At 37.8% G+C, this 27,733-nt stretch overlaps 3 protein-coding genes across 5 annotated transcripts in view; 2 read left to right on the top strand and 1 right to left on the bottom strand.

Moving 5' to 3' along the window:
- Positions 1-379: 379 nt before the first annotated feature.
- LOC128855021 (transcription factor Sp1) lies at positions 380-4,835 on the bottom strand. The gene is made up of 2 exons (XM_054089583.1): positions 3,055-4,835; positions 380-2,994 (listed from the first exon to the last, which is right to left on the bottom strand). The coding sequence occupies exons 1-2, from the start codon at positions 4,498-4,500 to the stop codon at positions 1,048-1,050; spliced, it is 3,393 nt and encodes a 1,130-aa protein (XP_053945558.1). The 5' UTR covers positions 4,501-4,835; the 3' UTR covers positions 380-1,047.
- A 4,725-nt stretch (positions 4,836-9,560) lies between these two features.
- On the top strand, positions 9,561-14,230 carry LOC128855020 (alpha-mannosidase 2). The gene is made up of 11 exons (XM_054089582.1): positions 9,561-9,926; positions 9,993-10,235; positions 10,292-10,439; positions 10,507-10,678; positions 10,732-11,033; positions 11,098-11,284; positions 11,347-11,944; positions 12,012-12,388; positions 12,446-12,950; positions 13,012-13,599; positions 13,669-14,230. The coding sequence occupies exons 1-11, from the start codon at positions 9,816-9,818 to the stop codon at positions 13,822-13,824; spliced, it is 3,387 nt and encodes a 1,128-aa protein (XP_053945557.1). The 5' UTR covers positions 9,561-9,815; the 3' UTR covers positions 13,825-14,230.
- Positions 14,231-19,019: 4,789 nt separating this feature from the next.
- The window catches only part of LOC128855018 (RNA-binding protein Pasilla), a 172,976-nt gene continuing 164,262 nt past the window's right edge, over positions 19,020-27,733 (top strand). Inside the window, exon 1 of one of the 3 annotated variants that reach the window (XM_054089578.1) lies at positions 19,020-19,096. The gene's annotated coding sequence lies outside the window, so the exon portion shown is untranslated. The remainder of the gene's footprint in view (positions 19,097-27,733) is intronic. The other 2 variants (XM_054089580.1, XM_054089575.1) reach the window with 2 other exon arrangements.

Raw genomic sequence — 27,733 nt, 5'->3', positions numbered from 1 at the left:
AACTTTTTGCTCGAAATGCCGTTGCTTTAGCTGAAGTTAGTTGCATGCGGTCCGATTACATTAGTTTTCATACTAGGATTAGTAACAGCAAAGCAATGAGTGTGCAATGTTTGATTAAACGATTTTGGTGATACACAAATACTGTGCTTCCATTTCATTAAGAATTGTTGCGTCGTTTTAAATGACTCGGAAAAACAATTTTTTCCTCTTTATTTATTTGAGAAATGGAAAAAATATTTTGTTATTTTCGAACTTCAACTAATATCTTTTTAAAACTAGGACCCAATGATCTCAGTGAACAAACACAGAACAGATTTTATTAAAAATTTTAACAGGTACATTTCCTCGGTACTTAATAAAGAAATCACAACTAATCATCAGTGAAACTTGGGCAAAATAAATTATTTCCGTTTTGTTACTTGCCTTCATTGCAAGGCTGAATTTTGAAAAAAAAAAAAGAAAAACGGGTGCGGTAAGAATAGGTACACCGGTACGGTTAGTGTTAACGTAGACCCGATCATCATGGGCACGACTATAGTGATTACCGCCGTCGCTTTTGAAAAACGAAAAACAATACTTGTATAAAGTTTTAGATTAAAAGTTGTTTATTTCGTTAGTAACTAAATTTATTTCTCTTTATATTCTGCCTGGCGTTCTCATATATTACAATAAACTCGATATTTTTGAATTTGAAATTCTATAAGTAATATATGTGTGATATAAAACGATTAGATTAATGTAAACATGTATATTTTACATTGTGTTTAAATACAAATTACAAAAAAATAATAATTTATTAGCCACAAGTAAATATAACGCAAATACATAAAATTGTACCTATTTTAAGTAAATATTTACACCTAACTCAAATTATTTATTATTTATCAAATTATGTATTAAATGTACTTACATTACATATTATATGATAATTTAAAACACTACACTAATACAAAAAACTAACATTTTTATACCATATTTACATTAAATACGAAACCGCAATTAGAATTGATTAAATCCGAACTGTTCCATGAACAGTACCTCCGTATGTTAATTAGAATTTTCACCAATTTCACTAACGGTAATTGTCATCTTCTCTTCATCGCCAGTACTGTCATTGTCTTCATCCATCTCGTCATCATCATCAAGCTCTTCATCACCGTAGCTATCGCTAGTACCATCTTCATCGTCATCGTCTCCCGATTGCACCATCAAATTGTTTCCTGTCGTCAATTGTGTTATATCGCCTGATCCATTTACCCCAGCATTATTGGTAACACTCGCGCCAGCGAGCGTGGTAGCTGCACTAGACACCGCAGAGTTTGGTAGCTCAATTGTTAAAATTCCATTGGCTGTTCTAATACTTTTCGGTATATTTGACGCTTCGCTGCCATCCTGAATGCTATTACCATTATCCCCAATTTGTTGTGTAGCCATTTTATCCTCCGGCTTCATATTAAGTTCGATTATATCCAGTGGTGAACGCGCTTTGAAGTGCGTCTTTATATGTTTTGATAGATGATCGCTGCGCATGAATTTTTTATTGCATTCTCGGCACTGAAAACGCTTTTCCCCAGTATGGGTACGTCTATGACGCTGCAATTCATCGGAACGTGTAAAGCGCTTTCCGCAGAATAACCAGGAACAGACAAAAGGCCGCTCGCCGGTATGCCAACGTAAATGAGCACGCAAATGTGACGTCTTGCCGTAAACTTTATTGCAGCCCGGTATGTGACAGATATGTTGGCGTTTGCGATCAGCATGCTTTTCACCTTCCGTGCAGTTTGGGCAGGTGCAAGCAACACGCTTAAGGCGTGGCTTTGTTTCAATACCGCCTACATTATTAGCACCGGTATTGGAGTTAATAGTACCCACGTTACCCATGCCGGTGCTAGTGCCACCACCCGTACTAACTTCGTTGACGTTGATGTTCACATTAACAGATGTTGTTGCTGCTGCTGGCGCTGTTGTTGCTGGAGTATTTGCAGAATTTATTTGCGTTTGTATTGCCTGAAGTTGTAACTGCTGCTGCTGCTGTTGCATCTGTTGAGTTAGTGTTGCCGGCGCGGTTGCTATTGTGATTTGGGTTCCACCGCCGCTAGAGGTTACGGTTGTGTTGGGCGACATAACTGGGTTAGTTTGCGATGTCAAACCACTTACCGTTGTCATAGTTGTTGGCTGCGTCTTTAGCATGGTGGCGCGCGCTTGATTGGCAGGTGTGATGGTAAAACTGTGTGCTTGCGGGACGGCTGTAATTTGTATAGATGTGGGCAATGACGAAGGTATTGATGCATTCTCGTTGGATGATTGATGTGACTGATCGGCTTGCTGCTGTTGCTGAGATTGCAGTTGCTGTAGATTTACGGTCATGTTCTGTGGCACTACCCATTTAATTTGTTGAGGAGTTTGGCTGGGATCTGGGGGCTCTTGCTTTATGTTCGTTATAAGCGTGTGTTGGGCTTGGGAAGGGCTTTGGGGTTCTTGCTTCGGATGCACCAAGTTTGCACTTGTCGTTGACGTAGTTGTGCCTGTTTGAGGAAGAGATGTTTGTGCTGGATTAAGCACCGCGCCTGGATTAGAATGCATTTGAACCTGTTGTTGCTGCTGAAGTTGATGCTGTTGTTGGAGTTGCTGCGGCAAAATTACATGTTGGAAGCTCCCTTGCAGTTGAGGTGGCAGATGGTTCGCTTGAATTATTTGGACTTGTCCTATTCCTGGGATATTTTGGATGGGTAACGCTTGTAGGCCAGGTAATTGTTGAAGTTGTATAAGATTAGAAGTGTTGCCTGGAGCAGACGACGCCGATGTAGTTCGAAGTTGCTGTAGTTGCTGCGCGGGTATAACGGTTAGCTGCTGGCCCTGTGCATTGGTTATTGTGATTGACTGATTCGTTGGCAATTGGATACCAGATTCTGATGCTGCATTCAGTGCGTTCAATATCTGTTGCTGTTGTTGCTGCTGCTGCTGTTGTTGTTGTTGCTGTTGTTGCTGGGCGGCCTGTGGGTGAATTAGATTTTCTTAAATAATGTATAAATGGTTTCATAACAGTGAGTTTACCTGTTGCTGGTGTTGCTGAACAGTGGCAGCAGCTTGAGCAGCGGCCGCAGCAGCAGCTGCTTGCTGCTGTTGTTGATTGTTTGACGTGGGCTGCTGTTGAGGATGTTGAATGTGTATAATATTTGCATTCGGGGGTAGCTGCGGATATGGCATCGCATTCAATGGCGCCAGCTGCACCTGCTGTATTTGTCCACTGGGTGTAACAATTTGCGCAATTTGTGCGAATTGTGGTATTATTTGCATTTGGGTGGGAGGTAGTGCAGCCGACATTGGCAGTGCTTGAGCGGGCAATAAATTTGGCAGACCGGCTGCATTTAGTTGATGCACGGGCACGTGCACTGTTTGGTATATAGTTTGGCCACCACCAGTCTGAATTGGAATTTGCACGGCAACGGTTTGTTGCAAAGCTGGAGCAGCTTGTTGTTGCAGTGCATGCGGAAACTGTATAAATTGCGGCATTGCGCTTGTTGCTGGGTTCGCGTTAGTTGCCGTTCCCGCCGGTCTTATTTGAACGTTTTGCAAAGTCTGGCCGTTTTCTAGCTTTATTGAGCCATTCCCCAAAAGATTATTCAAATTTCCAAGCAAACCATTTGATGCTGCCACCGATGTTGGTATCTGAATGTTAGTTCCTGGTATTGTGATGGTACTTGGCAACGTTGTAGCTTGAGAATTTGGCGGTACCTGTGTTGAACTAGTCGTTGGCTGTGAAGAAGAGCATGAGCTACCACTGCTAGAACCACTTGCATTCCCAGAATTATTTGTAGATTGTGTCTGACCCTGCTGTTGTTGCAATATTTGGTGTTGCTGCTGTTGCTGAACAGTAGCATTTACAACAGGTACCTGTATGTTAGTTCCAGGAATAGTAAACAACGCTTGCTCTGCTGCACCAACACCTGGCGGCAATTGCATTGCTTGTCCTAAACCATGTATGAATTGTGTTGCAGGCTGCAACTGCATTGCAGTAGGCGCGGGGCCGGCAGTCGGTGCACGGACTATCTGTCCATTGGGTGTTATGAACGCTTGTTGCCCATTAAAATTTATGGGTTGCGCGGATGACGCCAATTGAGCAGCATTCAAGTTTGGTATAAAGATGGCTTCCTGTCCGTCAATGGTTACCGTTTGCATTGGCTGGACAATTTGAAACATATTTTGAGTTGGTATAGCTTGAGTATGCTGAGGCGTCGAAGCTGAGGCCTGCACAAATTGCTGAGGCAGGTGCTGCAAGTTGATGATTTGTTGCAGTGGTACATTGTTGCTGCTATTCGTAGCTATTCCCTGTGCTGTAGGTGTAGCATTAACAAAAGTTGCCTTTACCTGTGCGTTGGGGGCAGCCGATGGTTGTTGTAGCGTCTGTGTGGGAGCCGTACCAGCAGTTTGGACTGTGCTAGTGTTCGCGTTAGTATTAACGGTCGTGCCGCCAAGAGCACTATTTTTATATTGTATCATTTGGGGAATTGAACCTTAAATTGACCAATCTTAAGTTTCTTGTGTATTCACAATTGGCTTTGAGAGTGCATGTTTTTTTATATTCAAAACTTCTTGTTTGACCACTTTTTCACGATGTACTCTAAACAACTTTACTCCATTTTTGTATAAATTTTTGGTAAAAAGGAGTTTTAATCAATCAGCTGGTATTGCGAACTAATACATATTCAATTTTAACACTTTTTTGCTAACATTGAATAGTTTTCATGTAAAAAATGAAATTTTTCACCAATTTTGTTTATTTTACTAGACGTACTCAGGCGGCCATTATAGAAAAATCACTTTTTCAGTGCTTCCAATAATAATGTGTCAATTCAATCTGTAGTGCCAATATTATTAAAGTGCAGTACACTCTCGTATCCAAATACTTTAATAATTATTACGAAATGAAATTTGATTTTCGTAACTTACGAAATTAGCGCGCTTACATTGTTCTGCTTCTAAGTGGCAAAGTATAAAGTTGTAACTGTTCTTCCTTCACAAAATGTTTATTTTACGCAAATTATTGTAAGAATTTTCACTAAATAAAGGACTTTTGATTGTTATCAATGCCCACAGTGATGTTGTTATACATTTTGTAAAAGTTCCCTTCTTTAACATTTGGTGAACCAGTATTCTCAAATTAAGCCTTTATTTTATTTATAAAATCGTCAGTAGTGTAATTGATTGCTCTTATTTGTTAGAACAAATAAAATTTGATGGCCCCCTACGTGCAGCTCGTAACTTACGATATAACCAACGATATAAGAAGGGCTAATTATTTATCTAATTATCTTATTTACTCTGGATTTTTATATTTAAAGAGCAGATATTTTGAATCTTTTGAGTTCCGTTATTTAGTTTTTGAAATTATTACTTGCAATTAGTTGTAAGTTACTTTGTGCTTTTCGTAGTAATTTTTAAGGCCAAAAAAATAACTAAATAAATAAATTTGGCATACTATATTCATAAAGCGTAAAAAAGAACGCAAAGGAAAATAATTTATAGCAAACAGCGATGTACGCAACGACCAATAGTACGGCAAACAAAGTTGTTAAAAGAATTCGAATGCAAGTATCTGAAAACGATTTTGAAAATAATGTTCAAATGAGCAAGGCCATATTTGAAAAATTGTTAGGAAAAATTGCACAAAACATAACCAAACGAGATACAACAAACGTGGCATCCACACCGTACGAACATTTTGTTACGACAGTGACAAATTTACCATACACACATAAATGAAACCCAATGCGGAATTGGTGTTTTGTTTGACAAGCCACTTGGCTGGTGTATTTCGCACTGCAGCTTACATAACATAAAAACCAGTTGTAGATATGAGCAACGTCAAGATGCATCGATATTTTTATTACAAATAATGAATAGTTTTATTAAATATTGGCAATTTTAATAATAATACAGGGTGGCTGATGAAAGCCGCTACCAAAAAAAAATTGAATAACTTTTTTTCTTTTTAAGTTATCTGTTCCATTTTTGTTTTAATTTGCAGATTGACCTTTAAAATTTATTAAAATGGATAACTGGGACACGCAAACAAGAATTTGGATAGTCCGCCGCTATCACGCACTGGAGTCCGTAGTTTTGGTACAGAGAGAGTACAGGCGGATGTTTGGCGGCGATCCCCCGAGCAGATGGACCATAATGAGACTGGTGAATAATTTTGCTGAGCAAGGAACAGTCGCAAGAAGGCCTTATCATCGAAACCCACCAGTTCGGACGGAGGACACGATCGCTGCTGTAGCTGCAGCTATACAAAGCAATCCAAGGGTTTCAACAAGAAGCTTATCTGCTCAACTTGGTGTCAGCCGACAGTCTTTGCAAACAATAATGCACAAAGATTTAGACTTATTTCCCTACAAAATTCAAATGGTTAACAATGTGAATGCAGCAGACTTGCCGATTCGCTTGGAATTTTGCCAGAAGATTCTGCAAATGGTGGAAGAAGACCAAAACATGTTAAACTGCCTTTTCATGTCTGATGAGGCCCATTTCGATTTAAACAACAATGTGAACAAACAAAATTGTCGAATATGGAGTACTTCTAACCCACAGATACTCCACGAGACGGAATTGCATCCTCTTCGAGTGACAGTGTGGTGTGCGGTTTCTTCACGCTGTATTGTCGGGCCTTATTTTTTTGAAGAAAATGGTCACACCGTTACGGTTACTGGAGACCGTTATTTGAAAATGCTGAAAGAATTTTTCTATCCAGAACTACGCCGAAAGAGAATTCCTTTCAACTCTGTGTGGTTTCAACAAGATGGGGCAACGTCTCACATAGCCCAGACTGTTATGACAGAGTTGCGACGAAAATTTCCCAATAAACTGATTTCAAGAAACTCCGAATTTCGTTGGCCCCCCAGGTCGCCTGACCTTACTGCACCTGACTTTTTCTTGTGGGGTTTATGTTAACAAGAAGTTTATAAAACAAAGCCAACAAATTTGGATGAACTAAAACAATCCATTCGGGCAACAATTGCGGCTATTCCTGTCGCAACTCTCAAAGCAGCAATGAACAACTTTTTACTAAGATGCCGCACTTGTGTCAACGAGCATGGGGGGCATTTAAATTCAATTATTTTTAAAACTAGTTAAGCCACATTTAATAAAATTTAATGACCTTCAACTTGAAAAAAAAAATAAATGAATTCCATACACTAAAAAAAAAGTTATTTGAGTTTCTTAATGTAGCAAAATTTATCAGCCATCCTGTATTATTAAAAATAAGAAACTTTAGCTTTAACAATAATATTTATAATAGTTTCCAATACCATTTTTATTTTCAATGAGTACCTTTTCAACAGAACATGGTTAAATTTTCGTTTTAGTTTAGTCCAATGTTTATTGATAGAAAGCTGTTAACTAAACAAAAATTGTTTAACAAGTCTATAGGCAGCATGAAAAATTAAATATTTTACTTAATCTTACATTTGCATGTACGTTCTTTAGAGATTTTATTGCACGAAGTACTCGTATCTGAAGTGTTAAGGGAACAGCAAGCCTCAGCTATTATTTTTTGGCGAATTCTGTTCTGTCATGTCAATCGACTTCATATTCTCTTTTTGCGTATTGTCTTCTTTCATACCGTAGAATATTTAAAAGTAGTTACGACTTAATTGCGGTTTTTAGGTTGGTATTTCGCAAGATAAGCCGAAACTAATCCAACTATGAATATCTTTAGTAGTAAAGCATTAGGAGCGGTGCCCCTTTTTTGTGCAGTAAAATGAACGTTAAATTCAATTAGAACTTTTATATACATCACCGAAAACAAGTACCGAGAATATTTTCGTTAACTGAAATTTTGTTCGATTACGTTCTTAACTACACAAAATATGGCAAAACCAACGGATCGTATCCCAAAGTCAATATAACCTGAAGAAAAATTATCTGTAGTTTTGAGGTAACTAACAAGTTGATATAGGAAACTATCAGAAAATTCAATTAAGAAAATAGTTGATTTTATTTATTTATTGAAGTGAAACTTCTTTCGGCGCGTCGGGGGCCCCAAGCGGAGCGTTACCGAAATCTGTCAAATGGGCGGGGCCAAGGAGCAGCTGCTCCTTCCCACTCTCGCCTATTCGCTCTCGCGCATCGCAAGCGCTGAACGATGTGAGGGAGCCACCGAGACACGCCGAAATGTATATAGCACACAAGTAAGCATTGAAGTAGACTGGCGACATGCAGGCAACCGACAATCGACAACCGACAACGGGTATTATAGATAGCCATAGCCCGTGCAAATGAGTGCTGTGTGTGAGTATCAGATAAAGCGCCGATTGAATGTGTGTTAGCGGGAAAGCAATAAGAAACTGCTGTGAAGTAAATAGATGGTAGGTATGGAGGAGACGAAGCGATACAATGAGTGCGTTTACCAAACGAGTGACGATAGTGGAAGTAGAAGGTTGTAAAATGACATTTCAACCGTTTCGGTGATCAAAGCAAATAGATTAACGCGCCAAAAGTAGGCAAAAAATACCATTGGAAGTGCAAAGAAATGTCAGCGTCAAGTGCAACACTGCACCCAAGTGTCAAATTTGAAGCTAATAAGGACAAAAATAAATAGTACAAATTTATGTGGCGTGATATAGAAAAAAAATATGAAAACCTGAATTTAACACGAGAGAGGGGGGAGAGATCTAAACCGGGGCTCCCATGCATGGAACAACCAACTTAGAAGTTTCACTTCTACCGTGCGTGAGTCTGACAGGCCCTAGTTTTTTTATTTATTTATTTATTATTATTAAAAATGGGGCTGCTTTTCATACAAGGCAAACTTAAAACTTCTAATGTATAAATAAAATCAAAATGAAACTTTTATTCTTTTTATTATCTACTTTTTCGTGCTTAAAAATACGTTCACATATGCATTAATTACCAATAAATCCACAAAAATAATCTACTCGTTCACATATGGCAGTTGCAAAGTTGCAAAGTTGACATTCAGCTGTCAATACTGTTGTAAAAAGTTTTTCTTCATTATTTATATATGAAGATACAGAAGAGAAAATACAAGGAGATAGAATAGCTAATTTAATTGCGCAATTGGCTGCTACTCACAAGCAGTTGGAGGGAATCCGTAAGCAATATGCATTCGAAATTTGTTATTACATTTTATACTAAGTAATAAGAGGAAACACACTGTTATATGAATGCATAGTTAATAATATCTGCCAAATATTTTTTTAGAATTGTGTCTACAAACCTGTTTCTATTTTATTTAGATTTTACTTCGACGTTTTTCTTTACACTCGTAAAAATAATGATCTATTTGATTATAATCTAGGACTATTTTATAATCTCAGATTTTTGGAAAGAAATTTTGTATGTGAAATCTCGCTTTTTAATTACGGATTGGGAGTTAAGCTCGTAAAAGTAGATCATCTACTTATATGTGAACGTATTATTAGGTTCTATTCTTATTAGGGAGGTTCATATTTCCCCTACTTACTAACTGATACATAACAGGTTTCTTTGGCCAAAAGGTTGCTACCATAGTCATTGAAAGAAAACTTGAAAGAAAAAATGTATACAACTTGATGGCAAATTTAAAATTAAAAATTTGGGAATAGTTTGCCTTTTTGTCACCCTGCGTCTAGCCTCAACTCCGATCATTTAGCATTAATACCTTTTGTAACAACTTTTTTCAGCTGTGTTGTCAATTCGTGAAAATGTTAAGAGGTTTAATGTAAATTATAATTACTGAACTTGTAAATTAGACGTCGGCAAGTAGTATTTTCAAGGTAGGCTTTGAAACAGCAGAAGTTTGTTGATGCACAATGTTTCGCTTACGCCGACGGTATACCCTGATTTTATGCGGCATTTGTACGGTTGTGTTGTTGCTTCTTTATCTATTAATAATTTTCTCGGCACCCGCGCAAGATAAAAAGGTAATTTTCTAACAATATTTGCCTACTAATTACTTTTTAATTACTTTAATTTATTTTTTACGTCAGCCAAATTATGTAGCAATCGTTTCTAAATTGCAATCTTTGGAGGATGGACTACACCGACATGGGCAGGAAATGAGACATTTGAAAAATCGTTTGGATCGCCAATGGCAGCAAAGTAATGAACAGCGCCGAGAACAAAATCAGTTAGAACATCAACAGGATCGTGAAATTTTGGAAAAACCTGTACTATCAGAACCGGACCAATGTAGTTTTGACTTTCAGCAGGTTCCACAGCCAGATGTGCAGGTACATGAAATAAATAATACTAATAAAAGGCACTTGGATGACTATTTAATTTTTAGATGTTAGACATGTATAATGAGTGGACGTTTGCTGATATTGATGGCGGTGTTTGGAAGCAGGGCTGGAACGTTAAATACGATCCATTACGTTTTAATCAGCATAACAAATTAAAAGTGTTTGTAGTGCCACACTCTCACAATGATCCAGGTAAAAAAACATATTTAATTAATTTTATAACGAGTGTAACAATCGAAATTTTAATTTATTTTCCTAGGTTGGGTTAAAACATTTGATGACTACTATGAACACGACACCAAACACATATTGTCCAATGCATTGCGGCATTTGCGCGAGAATCCGGACATGACGTTTATCTGGGCGGAGATATCGTATTTTTCACGCTTCTACGAAGATCTTGGAGAGCATAATAAGCTTGAAATGAAAAAGTACGCACACGTTTTCAAACTAAACAAAATTTAATGATGAAACTTGTTTTTAGGATTGTGCAAAATCGTCAACTGGAATTTGTTACCGGTGGTTGGGTCATGCCAGATGAAGCGAACTCCCATTGGTTAAGTGTTTTATTGCAACTCACCGAAGGACAAACATGGCTTAAGCAACATTTTAACGTTACACCAACGTCTTCGTGGTCCATTGATCCCTTTGGTCACAGCCCTACTTTGCCTTATATATTAAAAAAGTCTGGTTTTCAGAATCTTCTCATACAACGCACGCATTACTCAGTTAAAAAGGAGTTAGCGCTCAAAAGGCAGTTGGAATTCTACTGGCGACAACTTTGGGGTATTTGTTCCATACCTTAAATGCTGTTTTTGGCTTTCATAGTTTATTTCTTTATATTTTGTAGATACTTCAGGCAGCACAAGTCTTTTCACTCATATGATGCCATTCTATTCCTATGATATTCCCCATACGTGTGGGCCAGATCCGAAAATTTGCTGTCAATTCGATTTTAAACGCATGCACGAGTTTGGGCTTTCTTGTCCTTGGCGGGTACCACCACAACCGATCACTGAACACAACGTGGCGCAACGGTAAAACCTGCTCTAGTTTTGTAACATTAAATACTAATTATTCTTAAATTGAACATTTTTAGTGCGGAAATGCTGGTAGACCAGTGGAAGAAAAAGGCTGAGTTATATCGCACTAACGCGCTGCTGATACCCTTAGGTGATGACTTTCGTTTCAGCCAAAGCACTGAATGGGATGTGCAGCGAGTCAACTATGAAGCACTCTTCGATCACATCAATTCGGAGCATCGGCATTTCGTGGAGGCCAAGTTCGGTACATTGCAGCAATATTTCGATGCTGTGCATCAGGAACAGCGCGAACTTATGCGTGAATTCCCTGTACTAAGTGGTGATTTTTTCACTTATGCTGATCGCGTTGACAACTACTGGTCAGGCTACTACACATCACGTCCGTACTACAAGCGGCTTGATCGTGTTTTGCTGCATTATGTGCGCGCTGCAGAGATGTTACACGCATGGCGTCCATGGGACCCTTCAGCAAAATTTGATGTAATGCTTCAAAATGCACGGCGCGAACTATCGCTGTTTCAACATCACGACGGTATAACAGGTACAGCCAAGACTCATGTGGTGACAGACTATGCGCGCCGTATGCTGGACGCTGTGACAACATGCCAATTCGTAATGCAGCAGGCGGTTTACAGACTGCTTACCAAACCTTCAGTATGTAATAAAAAATGTTTGTTAGTTCCATGTACGACCATTTAATAATTTGTTTATACTTTCTAAGATCTATATACCAGACTACAAATTTCATTACTTTTATCTGGATGATTCCCGCTGGCCCGGACCTAGTGACAGTCGTAGCACGATTATTTTGGGCGAGGAATTGCCGCTTAAACACATTGTTTTACATAATTCTCTGGCGAGATGGCGCGAAGAGTTAGTTGATTTTTATGTTTCAAGTCCTTATATGAGTGTAACGGACTTCCATGGTAATCCTGTAGAAGTGCAAATCACACCCGTTTGGACGTGGCATCGTCACATACCTTCGAATAGTATCACACCGCAAGCATCCACTACGAAGTATCGATTGTTATTCAAGGCGAATGTCCCACCCTTAGGCCTGGTCACATACATTATACAAGCGCAACCAAGTCAACAGAAGTATGCCAACAACAAATGCCAATAAATGTGAACTGCTCTAACTTTTTGTACTTTCAGACATACCTCATATGCGACGAATCTCATTTTGACTACAAACCCAATATCGATTAGCTTAGGAAATTACCCACATGAAGTGAAATTTGGAGAGCATCGCCCGATTTCGCTGCATGTGGCCGGAGGCCCAACTGTCGCTTTTAGTGGCGACGGTCTTTTAAAGTCCATCCAAATCGACGCCCATGCACCACATATACCCATAAAATTGAAATTTTATAAATATAGCAGCGGTGATACATCAGGTGCCTATTTGTTCATGCCACTTGGACCGGCGACACCATTGGTCGATATGGGACCTCCTACTGTGCTTGTAAGCGAAGGTCCTTTGGAAGCGAGTGTAACTGTTGGGTTGCCATTTGTAGTACATCAGACGTTACTACGTGGTGGTGCACCTGAAATACAAAACCTAGTGGATATTGGGCGCATGGACAACACTGAGATTGTTATGCGTTTTCTGACTCAAATCAAGAGTGCCGACCTATTTTATACCGATCTCAATGGTTTACAGGTATTACCCCCAAGTTACTTTTGTTTTTTGAATGCTTATAAAAATTGTAACTCAATTGCAGATTATTAAGCGCCGACGTTTGGCCAAACTGCCGCTGCAAGCAAACTACTATCCCATACCATCATCTGCGTACATCGAAGACGACGCATTGCGTCTGACATTGCTGACGGGACAACCTTTAGGTGGGTCGTCGTTAAATTCAGGCGAACTAGAAATAATGCAAGATCGTCGCCTAACGCATGACGACGAGCGAGGTCTTGGTCAAGGAGTGCTGGACAATCAGCCAGTGATGCATATATTCCGAGTTGTTGTAGAGCATATAGACACCTGCCTATTGCTTTCTGAAACCCATCCGTCAGGTGCTTTAACTCCAATGGCGCACTTGGCTTCGCAAACGTTACTTCATCCATTGGATAAATTTATTTTTATTGAAAATAATTGGTTGGGCGTACAGGCGGCTTTTGGCGAAAAACGAGGAGGTGTCGGTGAGGATACATCCATTGCCGTTTTAAGAAATCTACCGCCGTCTTTAGCGAAGTTGCCCGTGGCGCGTGATCGCAAATCGAAGGATTCGTTAATGAATACTGGAGTGGTAGTACATCGCACACTGCTATTGCAGTGCCGTGCGGGCGATCAGCAAACAGGCTTTGTAAGTGGCAGTAATGTTTAAGAAACACTAATTTACATTGTGTGAATAAATATATTGTTTGAATTCCAGATTAACTTGACCAAATTGCTAATGTTTGATACAATCACTGGTGTTTACAACACAAGTCTAACATTCCTACAATCCCCTCAAAGGTCGGATAGTGTTGAAGCAATTAGTCTTTGTCCATTGGATACGCAAGCATATATATTACAACATCATGGCTGATTTAAGAATCTCGATTAATTTACCTGTCCTGTATGTTTAGTTTTCGTTTTGAAACACGTGAATCTCACATCAATGGAACGTTTCGAACAATGCATAATTTTAAACCTTTCTGAATAAATAGTTTGTAATAGTTTTTTGACTGCAAACGTTATGCACATATATGTACATATATGACACGTTTTCTTTTATCATGAAATTATATCGCTTTAATATTTTAATTTATTCACATTTTTGTGTGTGTTTGTGATAAAAGTAACATTAACTCACGTTTTACTTTATGATATTTCCTGTAATTTATGATACTCCCAACCAGAAAGGTTGATATTAATCCATATACATATGTAAGTCTTTCGTTGGCTAGCTATTTGAAGTAATAACAGATTTTGAATAAAAGACAAAAACTATATTATTATTAAAGTTTTTAATTGATATTGGAAGTATTTTCATTTATTATTATATTTTATTAAAACAATTATAAGAATTTGAAATAAATGTTTTATGTAGAGAGCCTTTTAAAAGGGTCGCCTTCGAAACACTACGTGTGATGAGCTGTAATTGGACATTTTTATCAAAAAGTTTGGTATTTTTAGCTCAAAATTACACATTACGTTTTTACTTACGAGCTTTAGTTGTTCTTATTTCAGTGAGTTGAAAAATTCATCTCGCCCAATATATGGAAATTAACTCGTGAAAATCTTCGTGCGATGATTTATTACGATTTTTGACGTGGACTATCGAGCCAAGAGTGCATTGGTTTTACTTTGACTTTTGGCGTTGAAGCACCACACTTAGCCACTATGAAACGCAGGTATAAAGAGTTCCAACGTGGCTGTCGACCATTGAAGGATAAATGTCGTGAAGGTCGTCGCAATAACGTATTGTGAGGCATCCTTGGGTATTATTGGGAGCAGCTTGAATGTTCAATATAATAAGATTTGTTCTTGTTGGATACCGAATAATTTGAAAATTGAAAAAAGTGCTGTTGTGGTTGCTGTAGCAATTCATTGGAACTTGCCCGTACGGTGTACTCTCAGATCGTCATCGTCTAACGCGTCTAACGGTAGGCCCGGGAAGTGTGCTGTTTCGACAGGTTGGGTGTTAAGCGAAAGGCCTTAAAAGAGCATGTGAATTGGTGGTTTTTATTGTGCGGGGTACCTTCACATGCCGGACATCTATTGAGAATGTCGGGTTCGATTCTAGATAGGTAGGAGTTTAACCTATTAGAATATGCAGACAGTAAGTTCAGCTGAAGATCTTCGCCAGCATTGGGTGGAGGTTGGACTCCGATTAGGGCATTGGGGAGCGTGATGGTGGTCTCGTCGTTGTAACCGAAGAATGCCTCCTGACGCGCTTAAAAGGTGGACCAAGCTCTAGCAAATGCTTGCAGGGTGATTCCTGCAGTAACACCCAAGCGCTGACCGCTTGCTGAGGATTTTATTGTGCACCGGGAGCATGGAACGCTTATTGTGAAGCGTGTGCAGGCAAGACATCAGGAGCTAACCCGAGGCTCTTCTGTTAGCAGTATTTTGATAGGTGTGGATCTTTGTCCCCTGCGAATCACTGGTACCAGGCGAAAAGACGGTCGCCAGCAACACTTCTTTGGTTCCAAAGGCTGCCGACTGCTGTCAAGATGGAGAGAAAACTATCGATTTTCACCTTTCATTGATTTTCACCTTAAACCGTAGTTTGGCCTCCTTCGTCCAGTTGGTAAAGAGGGTCGCCGTAGACTCCCATTCTCGTGGCAACCGGTTTTACGTATCGGAGTGATTCCGGGTTTTCTTGACCAAGGGCTGCCACCTCGGTAAAGCAACCCCGTCTAGTGCGCTGCACCTCACCCAAAAAAGAACTCGTGCCGACTAGTGTAAAGAAGCGTTGAAGAAACTTAGTCGCGGTGGCTCAAAGCATGTCGATAACATATCGCAATAGGTGATGAATCTTGGATTTATGCATATGAACCGGACACAAATCAGCAATCGACAGTATGGGTGCTCCAAGGCAATCTTAATCTAACAAAAGTTGTTCGTGGATGAAGCACCTCAAAGAAATGGTTGCCTGTTTTTTCGTTTAAGCTGGAAAATCTGGTCATGTCGCAACTGTACCACTAGAGAAACTTAAAAAGTCAGTTCTGAGCGGTATACAGCCATTTGCTTGCCAGAAGTTTTGGAGAATTAAGGGAAACCAATCGCCGAAGACGAATCATGTTTCACCAACACCCAATAGAGTTTTTGAGTAAACTAAAGATCGAATTAATGATCGATCATCCAACGCTTTTCAACACCTGAAGAAGTTGTTGAAGTCTTTAAACAGCTCGTTTAGTAGTATCCACTTCCGAGTGGCAAAATTGCTTTGAAAATTTGTTCAAGCGAATGCAGAAGTGGATTGACTTCAAAGGAGACTATTTTGAAAAACAATAAACCCATTTTCATTATTATTTTACTCTGTTTTCATTCCACCTAATAAGGCGGTTCGATAGTTGTCTTCGTTTCCATTTTCTGAGACCGATAAACCGTACAACGTCTATTGGGTTTGTACAGTGCATATCCGGTGACAGGATGATCGAATAGGAAAGGTATGTGTTATTGTTGTAGAAGCTTACAGTTAATCATACAGTTAATTTATGAACCATTGCTCAGCCTGACATGTGAGGGCTGAGCCCAGCATGTCGTCGAACAGAGTCGCTATATTGGCAGTATGAAGTACTCTTGACTAGTTAAACGCGACTATCAAAGGATCGACTTCAGTTCAGACCATCGTTTATCCGTGTGATGGTCGGATTCAGTGTTACGCTATTGATTTATAATTTCACTGGGCTCATCTTATTTCCTGGTTTAAAAAGCACTTTGGATGACCCAGAGTTATTGTAAGTCTCGGTAGCATTAGCCTAAGACGACTTTAGCAGGTTAAACTCCTACATATCCAGAATCGACCCCGACATACCAAACACATGTCCGGCATGTGAAGGTACGCCGCACGACACTAACCACCTCTTCACATGCCCCCTTAAACCGACTCATCTAACCCCCCTCTCCCTCTGGACCCAACCTGTCGAAAAAGCATGTTTCCTGGGCCTACCCCTAGATGAGCTAGACGAAGACGACCGATGATATGCCTACACTGACAAGGCTACCTATGCTGTTAAAACAACAACAACGACTGAACAATACAGACACGTTGGTTGCCTGTGGTTGCGGAATTTGTGTATATGGCCCACTTCTAACACATCTGACTTAAAAATTAGTCTCCTTAGTTCAGGATAAACCGAACAAGCTCTGTATTCTCTTTTTTCTACACACTGGAAACACACATTGGGCTGTTGATTATATATATGCGGATTGAAGGGATCCCCTTCTGGGTTCTGGCCTTTTTAAGAAGCAATTGGTTGTCCTTTGAGTGTTCAGACTACATTAACGATCTTTAGGACTTGTGTTCCATAGATTCACATAATAGTCTTTGTTAAACCTTGTGTGCCGCTGTAGCCAAATGCGTTGAAGCGTGATTACCATTCGGTAGTGTGCAGGTTCAAAACATCGGGTATGATAGAAAACTTTTTTTTTAATAGCGGTCGCCCCTCGGAAGGCAATGGCAAACCTATGAGGGTATTTCTACTATGAAAAAGCTCCTCATAAAAGGATCACCCTCCATGTGAAGACGGCATAAAACTTTAGGTCCCACCATTTGTGGAATAATATTGTATCAAGACGCGCACTACAAATAGGAGGAGGAGCTCGGCCAAATACCCAATAAAGGGTATAAGGCCAATTATATATACATAAACTTTGGTTTATAATTTGTTTTTGTCTGATTTGGTAACTCGATGCACTCGATAATCAGCACTTTGCCATGAGCTTCAGCCAGTTCTTTTTCCACCTACACCCCAGTGTCTGTGCTATGTTGACAGTTCAAGCCACAGATTATTACTGACAGAATTCAGTCTAAACTTACAATGACAGAATTCTGCTTAAACTTACAGGGCAGTTTCCGTAGAGGCTTGAACTGCAGATTCTAATCCAAAATGTGCGCCATAATGCTGTGCCCTAGTTCTATGCACATTTAAGGCGAATTCATATTTATTTATTTTTATTCGGCTTTTAGTGATTCTGAATTTTATTTTCGACAATTAAAATTTTGTTTCTATATTCTGTAGTATTTTATATTTTAAAATTCTGCATTCTGCAAATACAAATATCAAATTTCAGCTGAAGGAGAGCTGAAGCTGAAGGAAGAAGAGAGAAAGAAGCTACAAATTCTCTCACTTTGACAATCAGCCCCAATCAGCTGATAAAACAACATCACCTTGTATAGATTCGCCTTGTTTTATATGCGCAAGGTGGTGCAAAATTAATCATCCCATATTGTCTTGGATAAATTTTTTACTAAATAAAAAACATGATTTTGAGTGATGGAAGCCTTTATTTTGACCTTTACGCGCTCCAATGCTTGTCTGTTTGTATACTGCAGCTGTCTAGTCCACAAGTATCAAATATGATTGGCGTCCGACTCCAGTTGCAAAAATTATAAACCTTTCGGTAGGGTGATTAATTTTGCGACACCTTGTATAAATTTGCACTGCTTGCTTATATCTTGTATACTGCGTAGTTATAAAAATTGAAAGTGTTGTTTTCTCTCACTCATTTTGTTAATATTTGCTGCAGCCCACTTAAGTTGATGTTGGGTTGGCGGCTGGCGTTGGAGGCGCACATGTGGCGACGTCGTATATGCTTTCAGCTGTAAAGTGGTTGTTACGCTCTTGACATGCAAAACACAAATTCCAAAATGAACGCTCCCGACCGGTTATGAAAACTTTTGTCATTCGCGCACACACCAAGCCGAAATTGGCTCTGGCGAGAGTATACATAATATTGGCGCTTTGAGATATTGGAGGCAGATGAGAGCTAATACTCTTAGAAACAAAGCATATGTAGGCGTTTATGTGTAAGTCTGAGCAGAGCGTGCTTGCTGTATCAGCTGAAAGCCATGTGCCCATATTTCGTCACATTTGTAATTGAGAGCGCAGCAGATTTTTACTAACGTCTAGACAACATATCATATGAAAGAGTGTATCAACGGAAGAGTGTAAAAAGCACATATGCATACATACACACACACTGGTACCTGTGGGCATGTTAAGAGCAAGCTGAGTGAGAGGGATTGCATGCCTTTGAATAGCGTGTGAGTGCTTCTAGTGATTTGAGCTTGTGGAATCATAAACGGCTGCTTTCCGTTGAGAAATTGACTCGCCATCATCACTTTCGATTTAATCGCATTCGTAAGCGTACGTTTCTGTCTCAATCTGGTTGCTAGTATATATTTCAATCGTATTTTCCTATTATTACTAGAATACACAATTTTCATTTAACAAGTAGAAGTATATAACTAGTTTATATTTGTGTATATGTACATACGTGCATACTTACATATTTATATACGTATGAACATATTTTTGTTCTGTAATAAATTGTGCGTTGATATGGCGGATAAAGCATTTCATTAGTGACAATTAACAATGATTTTATTTTTCTATCAACGACTATGCTAACGGTTACCAATAAAGCAAAGTGAAGTGGTTTTGAGAATTCAAGTTAAAAGTTAATTGAAAATTAATGAATACAAAGAAAATACAAATAAAAAACAACAAGAGAAAATAGTTAAAAGAAATCTGTGATTTACGGAGTGGTGACTCAAAAGTGCGTTTTTTTTCTTTAAATAAATTGTTTGTTGAAAAAAATTGGCTCGAGACAAGACAAACAGCTGTGATGCTGTAACATTCAGTGTCAAAAAGAGAGTAAAAATAATTAATATGTGTTGTTCATACATATATATCCACATATGAAACATTTGAAAACAACTTAAAAAGTTAAACTTATATACTCACCATGCAGAAAAAACCGATAACAATATTTAAAACTATACTAACTTCATATGCACATATACATTCGTAAGAAGTATGTATGCAGTTTAACTTTTAAAATATTGCTTTTAACGAGAATGCGCTCAATTTAAATGCATTTGCCTGTGAACTCCGCTGGGGCAATTTATTTATTTGTCAGTGGGTCGGCTGGTCGGTTGGCCTGTTGGCTTATTGAGCGATCAATGAATGATTTGTTAGTATGTTCATGCATGCATACATACATATGTACATATACATATGCGTTCACATGTGTTGCGTATGCCTAAGAGCGCTTTGGCTCAGTTGAAAGACTACACACTAGTAGCTTGTACCTGACTAAGTCGATAGCTTGGACCAAATTAGGTGCATGGTTGATCGCTTGTAGGTCGCCTTAAAGGTAGACAAAAAGAGATGGGGAAGGGTGCGAGAGCGAACGTTGGGTCAGTCAGTTATTAGTCAGTTGGGAAGTTAGGCCCCACTTGTATTAGCTGGCGCGCTACGTTGCATGCATATGAGTGACAAATAAGCAAACCCATATGCAAATTGGTGTGCGTGTATTTGCGTGTGTGGGGCATACATGTGCCTTTGAAATTTATAATAAAAAATATATACGTACATATGTATTTATACAATTCAAACTGACGACACCGAGCCAAACGGTAGCCGGTTGGTCGAGCACTCTGGGCAACCTGCTGTATTGTAAAGAAGGTGGCGGCAGCAGCGACAGTGAACGAGAGAGCACATACTCAAGCACATGCTGCCAACAAATACATATGCACAGACACACACTTGCGTACAAATTTATTGCCTTGCTCGCAGCACAAACTTTCGTTTCAATGCCAAACGTTTAAATATGCCCACGAAAGCACATTTTATAATTACATGCGCTTGTGTGTGTTTGGTTGTATGCGCAAGTGTTGGGCAAAGCACGCTTTGTTGCTGTTGATGTTTTGCTCTTTAAAACTATTGCCCGTCGAGTTATACTTACACACATACGCATATTATTTGTTGCTGTGTTATCATTATTATTATTGCCTTTTTTTGTTGCAGCTGAGCAAATCATTCGCGTAGCGTCAAGATGGTTACATAAAACGCACAGATACATACATTAAACGAAAAATTTACATACATAGTACATATGTATACATCTGCACATTTGTAGAAATATTTATCTACTGTGCATATTTGCATATCTAAAAAATCGATGTTAACAAAGATAGCAAAAAAAAAAAGTTAAAAAGTTTCTAAGCGGTACATAACACATAAGCAATATGAATTTTCATCTCAAACAAATTTTTGTCCGTAGTTTACACCTCCTACACACTTGTAAACTATATTTATATTTTATATAATTGGCGCGTAGATCCTTAGGTGTTTAGCCAAACCCCTCCTCCAATTTATGGCGTGCATCTTGATGTTTTCTTATAAAGAAGTAAATAATCATTTTTATGCCGCCCCCGAATGAACGCTGGTTTTTATGACAAAAATGCATTTGAGGTTTGCCATTTCCTGCCGAAGGCCGGTGATTGTTAAAATAATTTTTTTCTGTAATTCGGTAGTTGTTTACAGTGGGCTTCGAGCTCGAACCTATCGCATGTAGTCATGCATAAACCTGTTCGAATTCAGCGGTCACTATTTTTGAGTCTACTTTTTCTATAATTTAACATTTTTTCGTGTTTCATTTACAAGGTGGCACAAAATTAATCACTCTATCGGAAGAATTATAATTTTTGAAAATGCCATCGTGCATTAATTATATTTGACACTTGTGAACTAGACAGCCGCAGTATACAAACAGACAAACAATGGAACACGTAAAGGTCCAAACAAAACTTTCAACACTTAAAATCATTTTTTTATTTAGTAGAAAAGTTATTCAAAAACAAAATGGGATGATTAATTTTGCGCCATGTTGTATATGTAATCTAATTTATATATACATATGCATATATATGTAAATATGTATGAAAAATGTATCGTGCTTTCGTTAAATGGAGAAAATGTGTGACACTTCAGAGAAAAAAAAATTATTAAAAATCAGTTTTGAGCCATTTAAAACTTACACTTTATTACACTAAAATTTAATGGACTATGAAACTGTATACCAAAAAAATTTGTTTAATTCTTATTCGAAAGTGTGAAAATTTGCAGAATTTTTATAATTTTTGTACAAAGTTTGAAACTTTGCGTTACATGGGTTTTGTTGTAGTATAAAATATATTTGTATACAAAAATTAGAAGAATAATAAAAAAAGATAATTAAATAGTCAAAACTTGCGAATGTGTGGTGTATGGTGTATAATTTCTTCTGACGCTGAGAGGAAATATACATGTATGCATGTACAAGGTGGCGCAATATTAATCGTCAATTTTGCTTTTGAATATTTTTTACTTACGCGTTTGTTTGTTTGTATACTACAGCTGTCTAGTCCACAAGTGTCAAATATGATTGACGTACGACACCATTTGCAAAATTATAAATCTTCCGATAGGTTGATTAATTTTGCGTAGCGACTGGTTTGGCGACCGCTCTCCTTCAAAAGTGATTTGAGACGTTCTTCATCGAATTCAGAAGGCCTTTGACTGCCGGAAGTGTCATCGACGTCAAAGCCGCCATTTTTGAACTTTGTAAACTATTTCCCTGCTGTAGACTCGCCTACGACATATTCGCCATACACGTCGCAAATTTTCCGGGCTGCTTCGGCAGCTTTTGACCTCGATGAAAAGCAAAGAAGAGCAGGTGTCGAAAATGTTCATTTTTGCCTCCTGGCTATTCCATTTCTAAACCTCAAAACTAATAAAAAATTGATTAACTCAAAAATACAATTAACATAATTGTATAGAGTAGAAGGTGTTCGACCGACTGAATACTTAGCATTTGCCAAATTGCGAAAAAAAACGTTGTAAAATAAAAGAAAATATAAAAACGCTATGAACTTATTCCCCAACCCAATAAAAATGCCTTTATCTTAAGTTACGCTTAATCGCACAATTTGAAACAAAGTTTAGTAGTCTTCGTTTAACATCGATAGTTTGAGTGCAAAAATTAAAAGGTAATTCTTGATTTTTCGGTCATATAGTCAAGTCGTTATGAAGTTGTAAGCAATTAAGTGAATTTACCTAAATCACAATACATAAGCAAAATTTATTTGAAAATATGGTATGAAGTTTTTTTTTCTGATTTTGTTGCTTAGTGTGATTGATACAAAAAAATTGAAAATAAAACACGTAGCCATTGGCGGCAAACCAATACCAGCGAATGCTTTAAGTGCTGCATTTAACGTTTATCAATACCAAATGCAATGCCAACAACAAAACTGCCCCTTTCTCACATAAAAAGTATTATATGTACATATATTGCAAATAAAAACCATCAAGCTTGCTGCGCTTTTCCAAGTAACTAACGCAAATAAAACAATAACGTAGCAAGAAAGAAAAACAAAATTGCCGTTAATTGATTTAAAGCTGCAGCATGAAATCAATTTTCATCAGTCAAGCGAGTAGGAAATTTCAATAAAGGCATAACATTTTTTTTGGCTTCCTATACTAGGGTCGTTTCCATAGCTTCACAGACTCATAGTAATGTACATATATGAAACACACACATACATACATATGTACATTCAATTGAAAAATATCAGTAGCTTCCTAAATGCCGTCACATCGCTACCAAAGCAAATATGTATATATACACACACACATACATAAATACTTACTTCATCCAAGCATAAACTGACAGTGGAGTAGTGGCTTGGCTAGGATGGTTCTTTTCTAGTTGGGTCAGTGGAAACCAACGTGACGATAGACGCTCTGCCTGAGTTGACTTTTTGCGCGGCGCATGCGTGGAACAGCATTGCAAGGGAAAAATTCCAATGGTCAAATGTCATGCTGAGAGATGAAAGGATGTGCGATGGGGTTTTATACATATCTATATGTGTATCCGTATGCACATACATTTACATTTATATTAATGAATCTTTTCAAGTACAAGCTTTCACATATTTATAAACGCAGCTTTTTACACTCAATGGAATTTGAGGATTGAAGGAAATCCTAGGCTTGGGAAATCACTATTTTAATAAATACATAGGAACTTTATATACAAATTTTCAATGCAATATTTCAACTGTAAAGTTTTTAAATAAAACATATGTATGTATGTACTTACAGGATTTACACATACATATACGCCCACTCTACTTCAGAACTAAACTTCATTCAATTTTTTTTTAACCAACAAAAACATATATCTAATGTAGTAAATGAAAACAACTATATTAGAAAATTTGAATTCGTCAATAAAGAAAAACTTCTTTGCAAATTCCAAATTTGGGGTTAGGGTTTGCCTAAAATATTTCTTTTCTGAAATTACAATGAACGCGACTTTTTTCAATGCTGTGTTTATTTAGTTAAGTAGAATTAAATTGCACTGAATCAAAAAGAAAAAAAAAAATAGATTTTTCAACCTCCGAATTTTCGATTCTCTGAATCGGAAGATTCTTCTTCCATTCATGAAGAAGAGCCTTCTTCGGCAAATGTGATATTACACTGTGATATTACCTTGTGTTGACTTTCAAAGCGGGTTCAAAACTCACGATGTACAAAATGCAGTGGTGTGGCCAACATTAGCTCGTTAACTGGCTCTCAGTAATTTTGAAAAAATCAGCTGATTTACTGACGTAACCGTGGCCATCTAGCAATTGCATCTAGCAAATGACGTGTGACACATTGCCTCTCATCCATTATACATAGTTCGGACCGAGCTTTTTTCAAACGTCAACTCACTCCTCGAAATGTTGGGCTGTCCATGAGTCCAAAGACACCTTTCAAAACTTTTTCACGTAGCCATTAACATTCATTTCGGTGCTACTGTCTCTCAGAAATGGCGTTGTTTGGCTTCGTGAGGCCACTCGAATATGGATAGCAACTTTGCTTTATCGAGCAAAGATGTTTTTTAAACATCGCTGAGTTCTTATCCTTGCATTTGTCGTGCAAAATAGCTCTAGCTATAACTAATTTGGGGATCACTTGCATACAAATATGTGGTTAAATTAAAGATAGTTTAAAACCTCGGTGTAAAGAGTACAGAAGATATACGCCAACCGCTATCTTACTCTCAGAAAATTTTCCAGAATTAGCTGATTTTTTTCTTACGCCGTTTTAACGCCATTCTCTTTCTTGTTTATTTGATTGTAAAATCTCAACCAGAAATACTTTCACGATGTCGCGATGTGGTAATCAATAATTTTTGGTACTATCGCAAAATGTTGCACTCGTATAGCATTTTGTTTTACAAAATACTTCTATTCTTACTTCAATTCACAGCAATCTCAAAGCGAACGAATATGTATGTAGATGAATTTGCATAAATGAAATTGGGAGAGATTTCAGTGAATCGGCAGTTCACTTTCACCTCGTTTGAGGACCAAGTTGAGGTGCTCTATCTTAAGGAGTCCTTATTGCTATCACTAATGAATGCACAAGTGGCAGGACTGGCAAAGAAATTTATTTTATCGAATTTTCTCTCCAGAGCAGCTGGATCCGACAAGTGATCGCACTGCCAAACATAAGGGTGAATGTTTCTTAACGATGGGAAATAAGGAACACAGTTGCACATTTCGAAATGACTTGTCTTAAGTAATTTGTCTAAATTTGTAGTAAATCGAAGTGATTTAATAACTTTGAATCATAGTGGGCCATTATTAGTGCACGATTGGAAAAAGTGATGGTATAATTTCTTATAATTTTTGTTAAAGTTACATAGCGACCGCAGTAGCTGGTTCGGTTGGTGCGTGACTGCTATTCCGTAGTGCTCGGGTTCGAAATAGTGTGTGGGCAAGAAATACCACACTGATAGAAAAGTTTTCCTAATAGGAGTCACCGTTCGGCAGTCAATGTCAAACCTCTAAGTGTATTTCTACCATGAAAAAGCTCCTCATAGATATGTGTTGTCAGAAGGGGTCCAATTTAATCTTACCGCCATTCAAAGCATTTTTTTCTTTTCAAAACAGTATCTGCCTTCATATATGTATATATATATATTTTTTATACCTTGATAAATTATACATTTAGATGGCATTTCCAATTGCAAATAAACAAACTATATAAGAAAAACATCATAATAATATGCATTATCCTAGTCGGAACATAGAGCGAAAACAAATGTTCTCCAACGATTTTTGTCAGCCGCTATATGTCTGATTTGGTTCCAGGTGGTTGAAGGTGGTTGAAGGTTTAGGCAGTCAGCTGGTAAAAGTAAAAATAAGCCTAATTAAATATACATATGTATGTTCATTCATATAAATGCAATGAAAATAATGCAATGAATAATTGACAAACTTTATCATTGTTTTATCGGTTTCTGCCAATGCTGTGAATTATCGATATCAAACATACATTCAAAAATAAATAACTTTAATACACATTGCGCCAACTTGAGAATAAACGCACATATGTACATATGTATGTAAATACATACACGCACACCTACATGTAGGCGCTGGAGTGTTGTGTACGCATTGCCTTCACCCTGCCCCACTGTTCCACTGCACAACCTTCTGACGATGCGCAACTGCGTCATCGAAAAGTGTGTCAAAGCAGCGAGACTTGGTGCTCGGTGGTTGCAGCAGCAGCCAAACATAGCAACAATATAAAGTCATATTTGTATCGAATTGTATATAAACTCATATCTGTGTACATACACATACATATGTAGATACGTACATTTGCCGATGAATGCATGCACGCTACACAAGTGTGTAGCACGTATGCGAGTATAAGCACAGTAAAATTGTTAGAGAGAGCCACCAATGCGAAGCTTGCTTAGAGAGATACTCTGCTCTTTCGTGTGCCCCAACGAAGTGTCAGTTTGGTTATATGAGAATTTACATTTTCTTACAGTTAAATAACACCTCCAATCAACGAGGCGCCTAATAGTCAATTGAAGCAAACAATAATAACAAATTCTTAGATGTACATATGTAAATATGTATGCCTGCAAAGATTTTTTTAAGATACTGACTTGGAAAAGTATAACTGACTAAGAAACCTATAATAATAGCTTTGACAAAAATCTTGGTAATCTTCTAATAAAAGCTCCTTCGTTTAACAGACACACACACACCAGCATACATACAAATTTACTTAAAAAAATATTGATATTTGTTATATAAAAAAAATATAGCCAATGTGTGTGTCCTCTTCAGCTCTCTGCATAATCTCTTACAGACGCTAGGTGACTCTCTTAGGCGAATTGAGTGTGGAATCTTTAATTTTCTAAATGTTTGTAAAACTTTTCGTTAGGCTCCAATATTTAGTTGTATTGATAGTTTCTCTTTTTTAAATGTATTGCTCGAAAGCATTGAAAATCAATATTGGCCCCTCACGAATATAATTATATTGAGTTGTTATATTGTGTTGTTTTCAAATTCAGTATGCGCTCTTAATTTTCATCTCTTCAGTCAAATCTTTCTACGCTCGGAATTCTACATACACACACATGAATACTGCGAGTATCTCATGTTTTAATCTTGAGGCATCTAGCTTTTGAGTTTCTTTACTTAACTTCTCTAGTTCGAGAGTTCCAACGTTTCGCAAGCATTTCCACACATACTCAAACACATCTATACGAATATTAATCTCTTAAAAGCTTCAGCATTCAAACATTCTGCGTTTAGCCATATTTCTTACGTACTTACATATATTTGTACAAACAGTCTTTCATACGCGTAATAGAATCCAATTGTTGTTGTTTAAATTATGTCATATGTCTGTTGGTTATTATATAGAATACTTGTTCGTATACGCTAAACATATGAACGCTTGTATGAGATTTTAATTATTTATTTATTCATTTAGTCTACAGAAACAAATATTTTTACAGACTATAATTGAGACTTGATGCTACAGATGCGAATACCCGGATGTCGGTATTTTTCAGGTCCCAGAATTTACGAGACTAATTTATATTAATCCCAGGATCTGGAGCAATTTTAAATATCGTATTGAAAGAAGTAAAAACTT

Source organism: Anastrepha ludens, chromosome 2, assembly GCF_028408465.1.
Source record: "Anastrepha ludens isolate Willacy chromosome 2, idAnaLude1.1, whole genome shotgun sequence".
Taxonomy (NCBI): Eukaryota; Metazoa; Arthropoda; class Insecta; order Diptera; family Tephritidae; genus Anastrepha; species Anastrepha ludens.
The sequence above is the reverse complement of the archived record's forward strand: the minus strand, read 5'-3'. Positions and strand labels throughout refer to the sequence as shown.

Excerpts from the sequence above, each read along its gene's own strand:
- LOC128855021 (XM_054089583.1), bottom strand. The coding sequence starts at position 4,500 with ATGATACAATATAAAAATAGTGCTCTTGGCGGCACGACCGTTAATACT. Across the intron at positions 2,995-3,054 it reads TTCAGCAACACCAGCAACAG|GCCGCCCAGCAACAACAGCA; the intron begins GTAAACTCACTG and ends ATTCACCCACAG.
- LOC128855020 (XM_054089582.1), top strand. The coding sequence starts at position 9,816 with ATGTTTCGCTTACGCCGACGGTATACCCTGATTTTATGCGGCATTTGT. Across the intron at positions 10,236-10,291 it reads TTCCACAGCCAGATGTGCAG|ATGTTAGACATGTATAATGA; the intron begins GTACATGAAATA and ends TTTAATTTTTAG. Across the intron at positions 10,679-10,731 it reads AATAAGCTTGAAATGAAAAA|GATTGTGCAAAATCGTCAAC; the intron begins GTACGCACACGT and ends ACTTGTTTTTAG.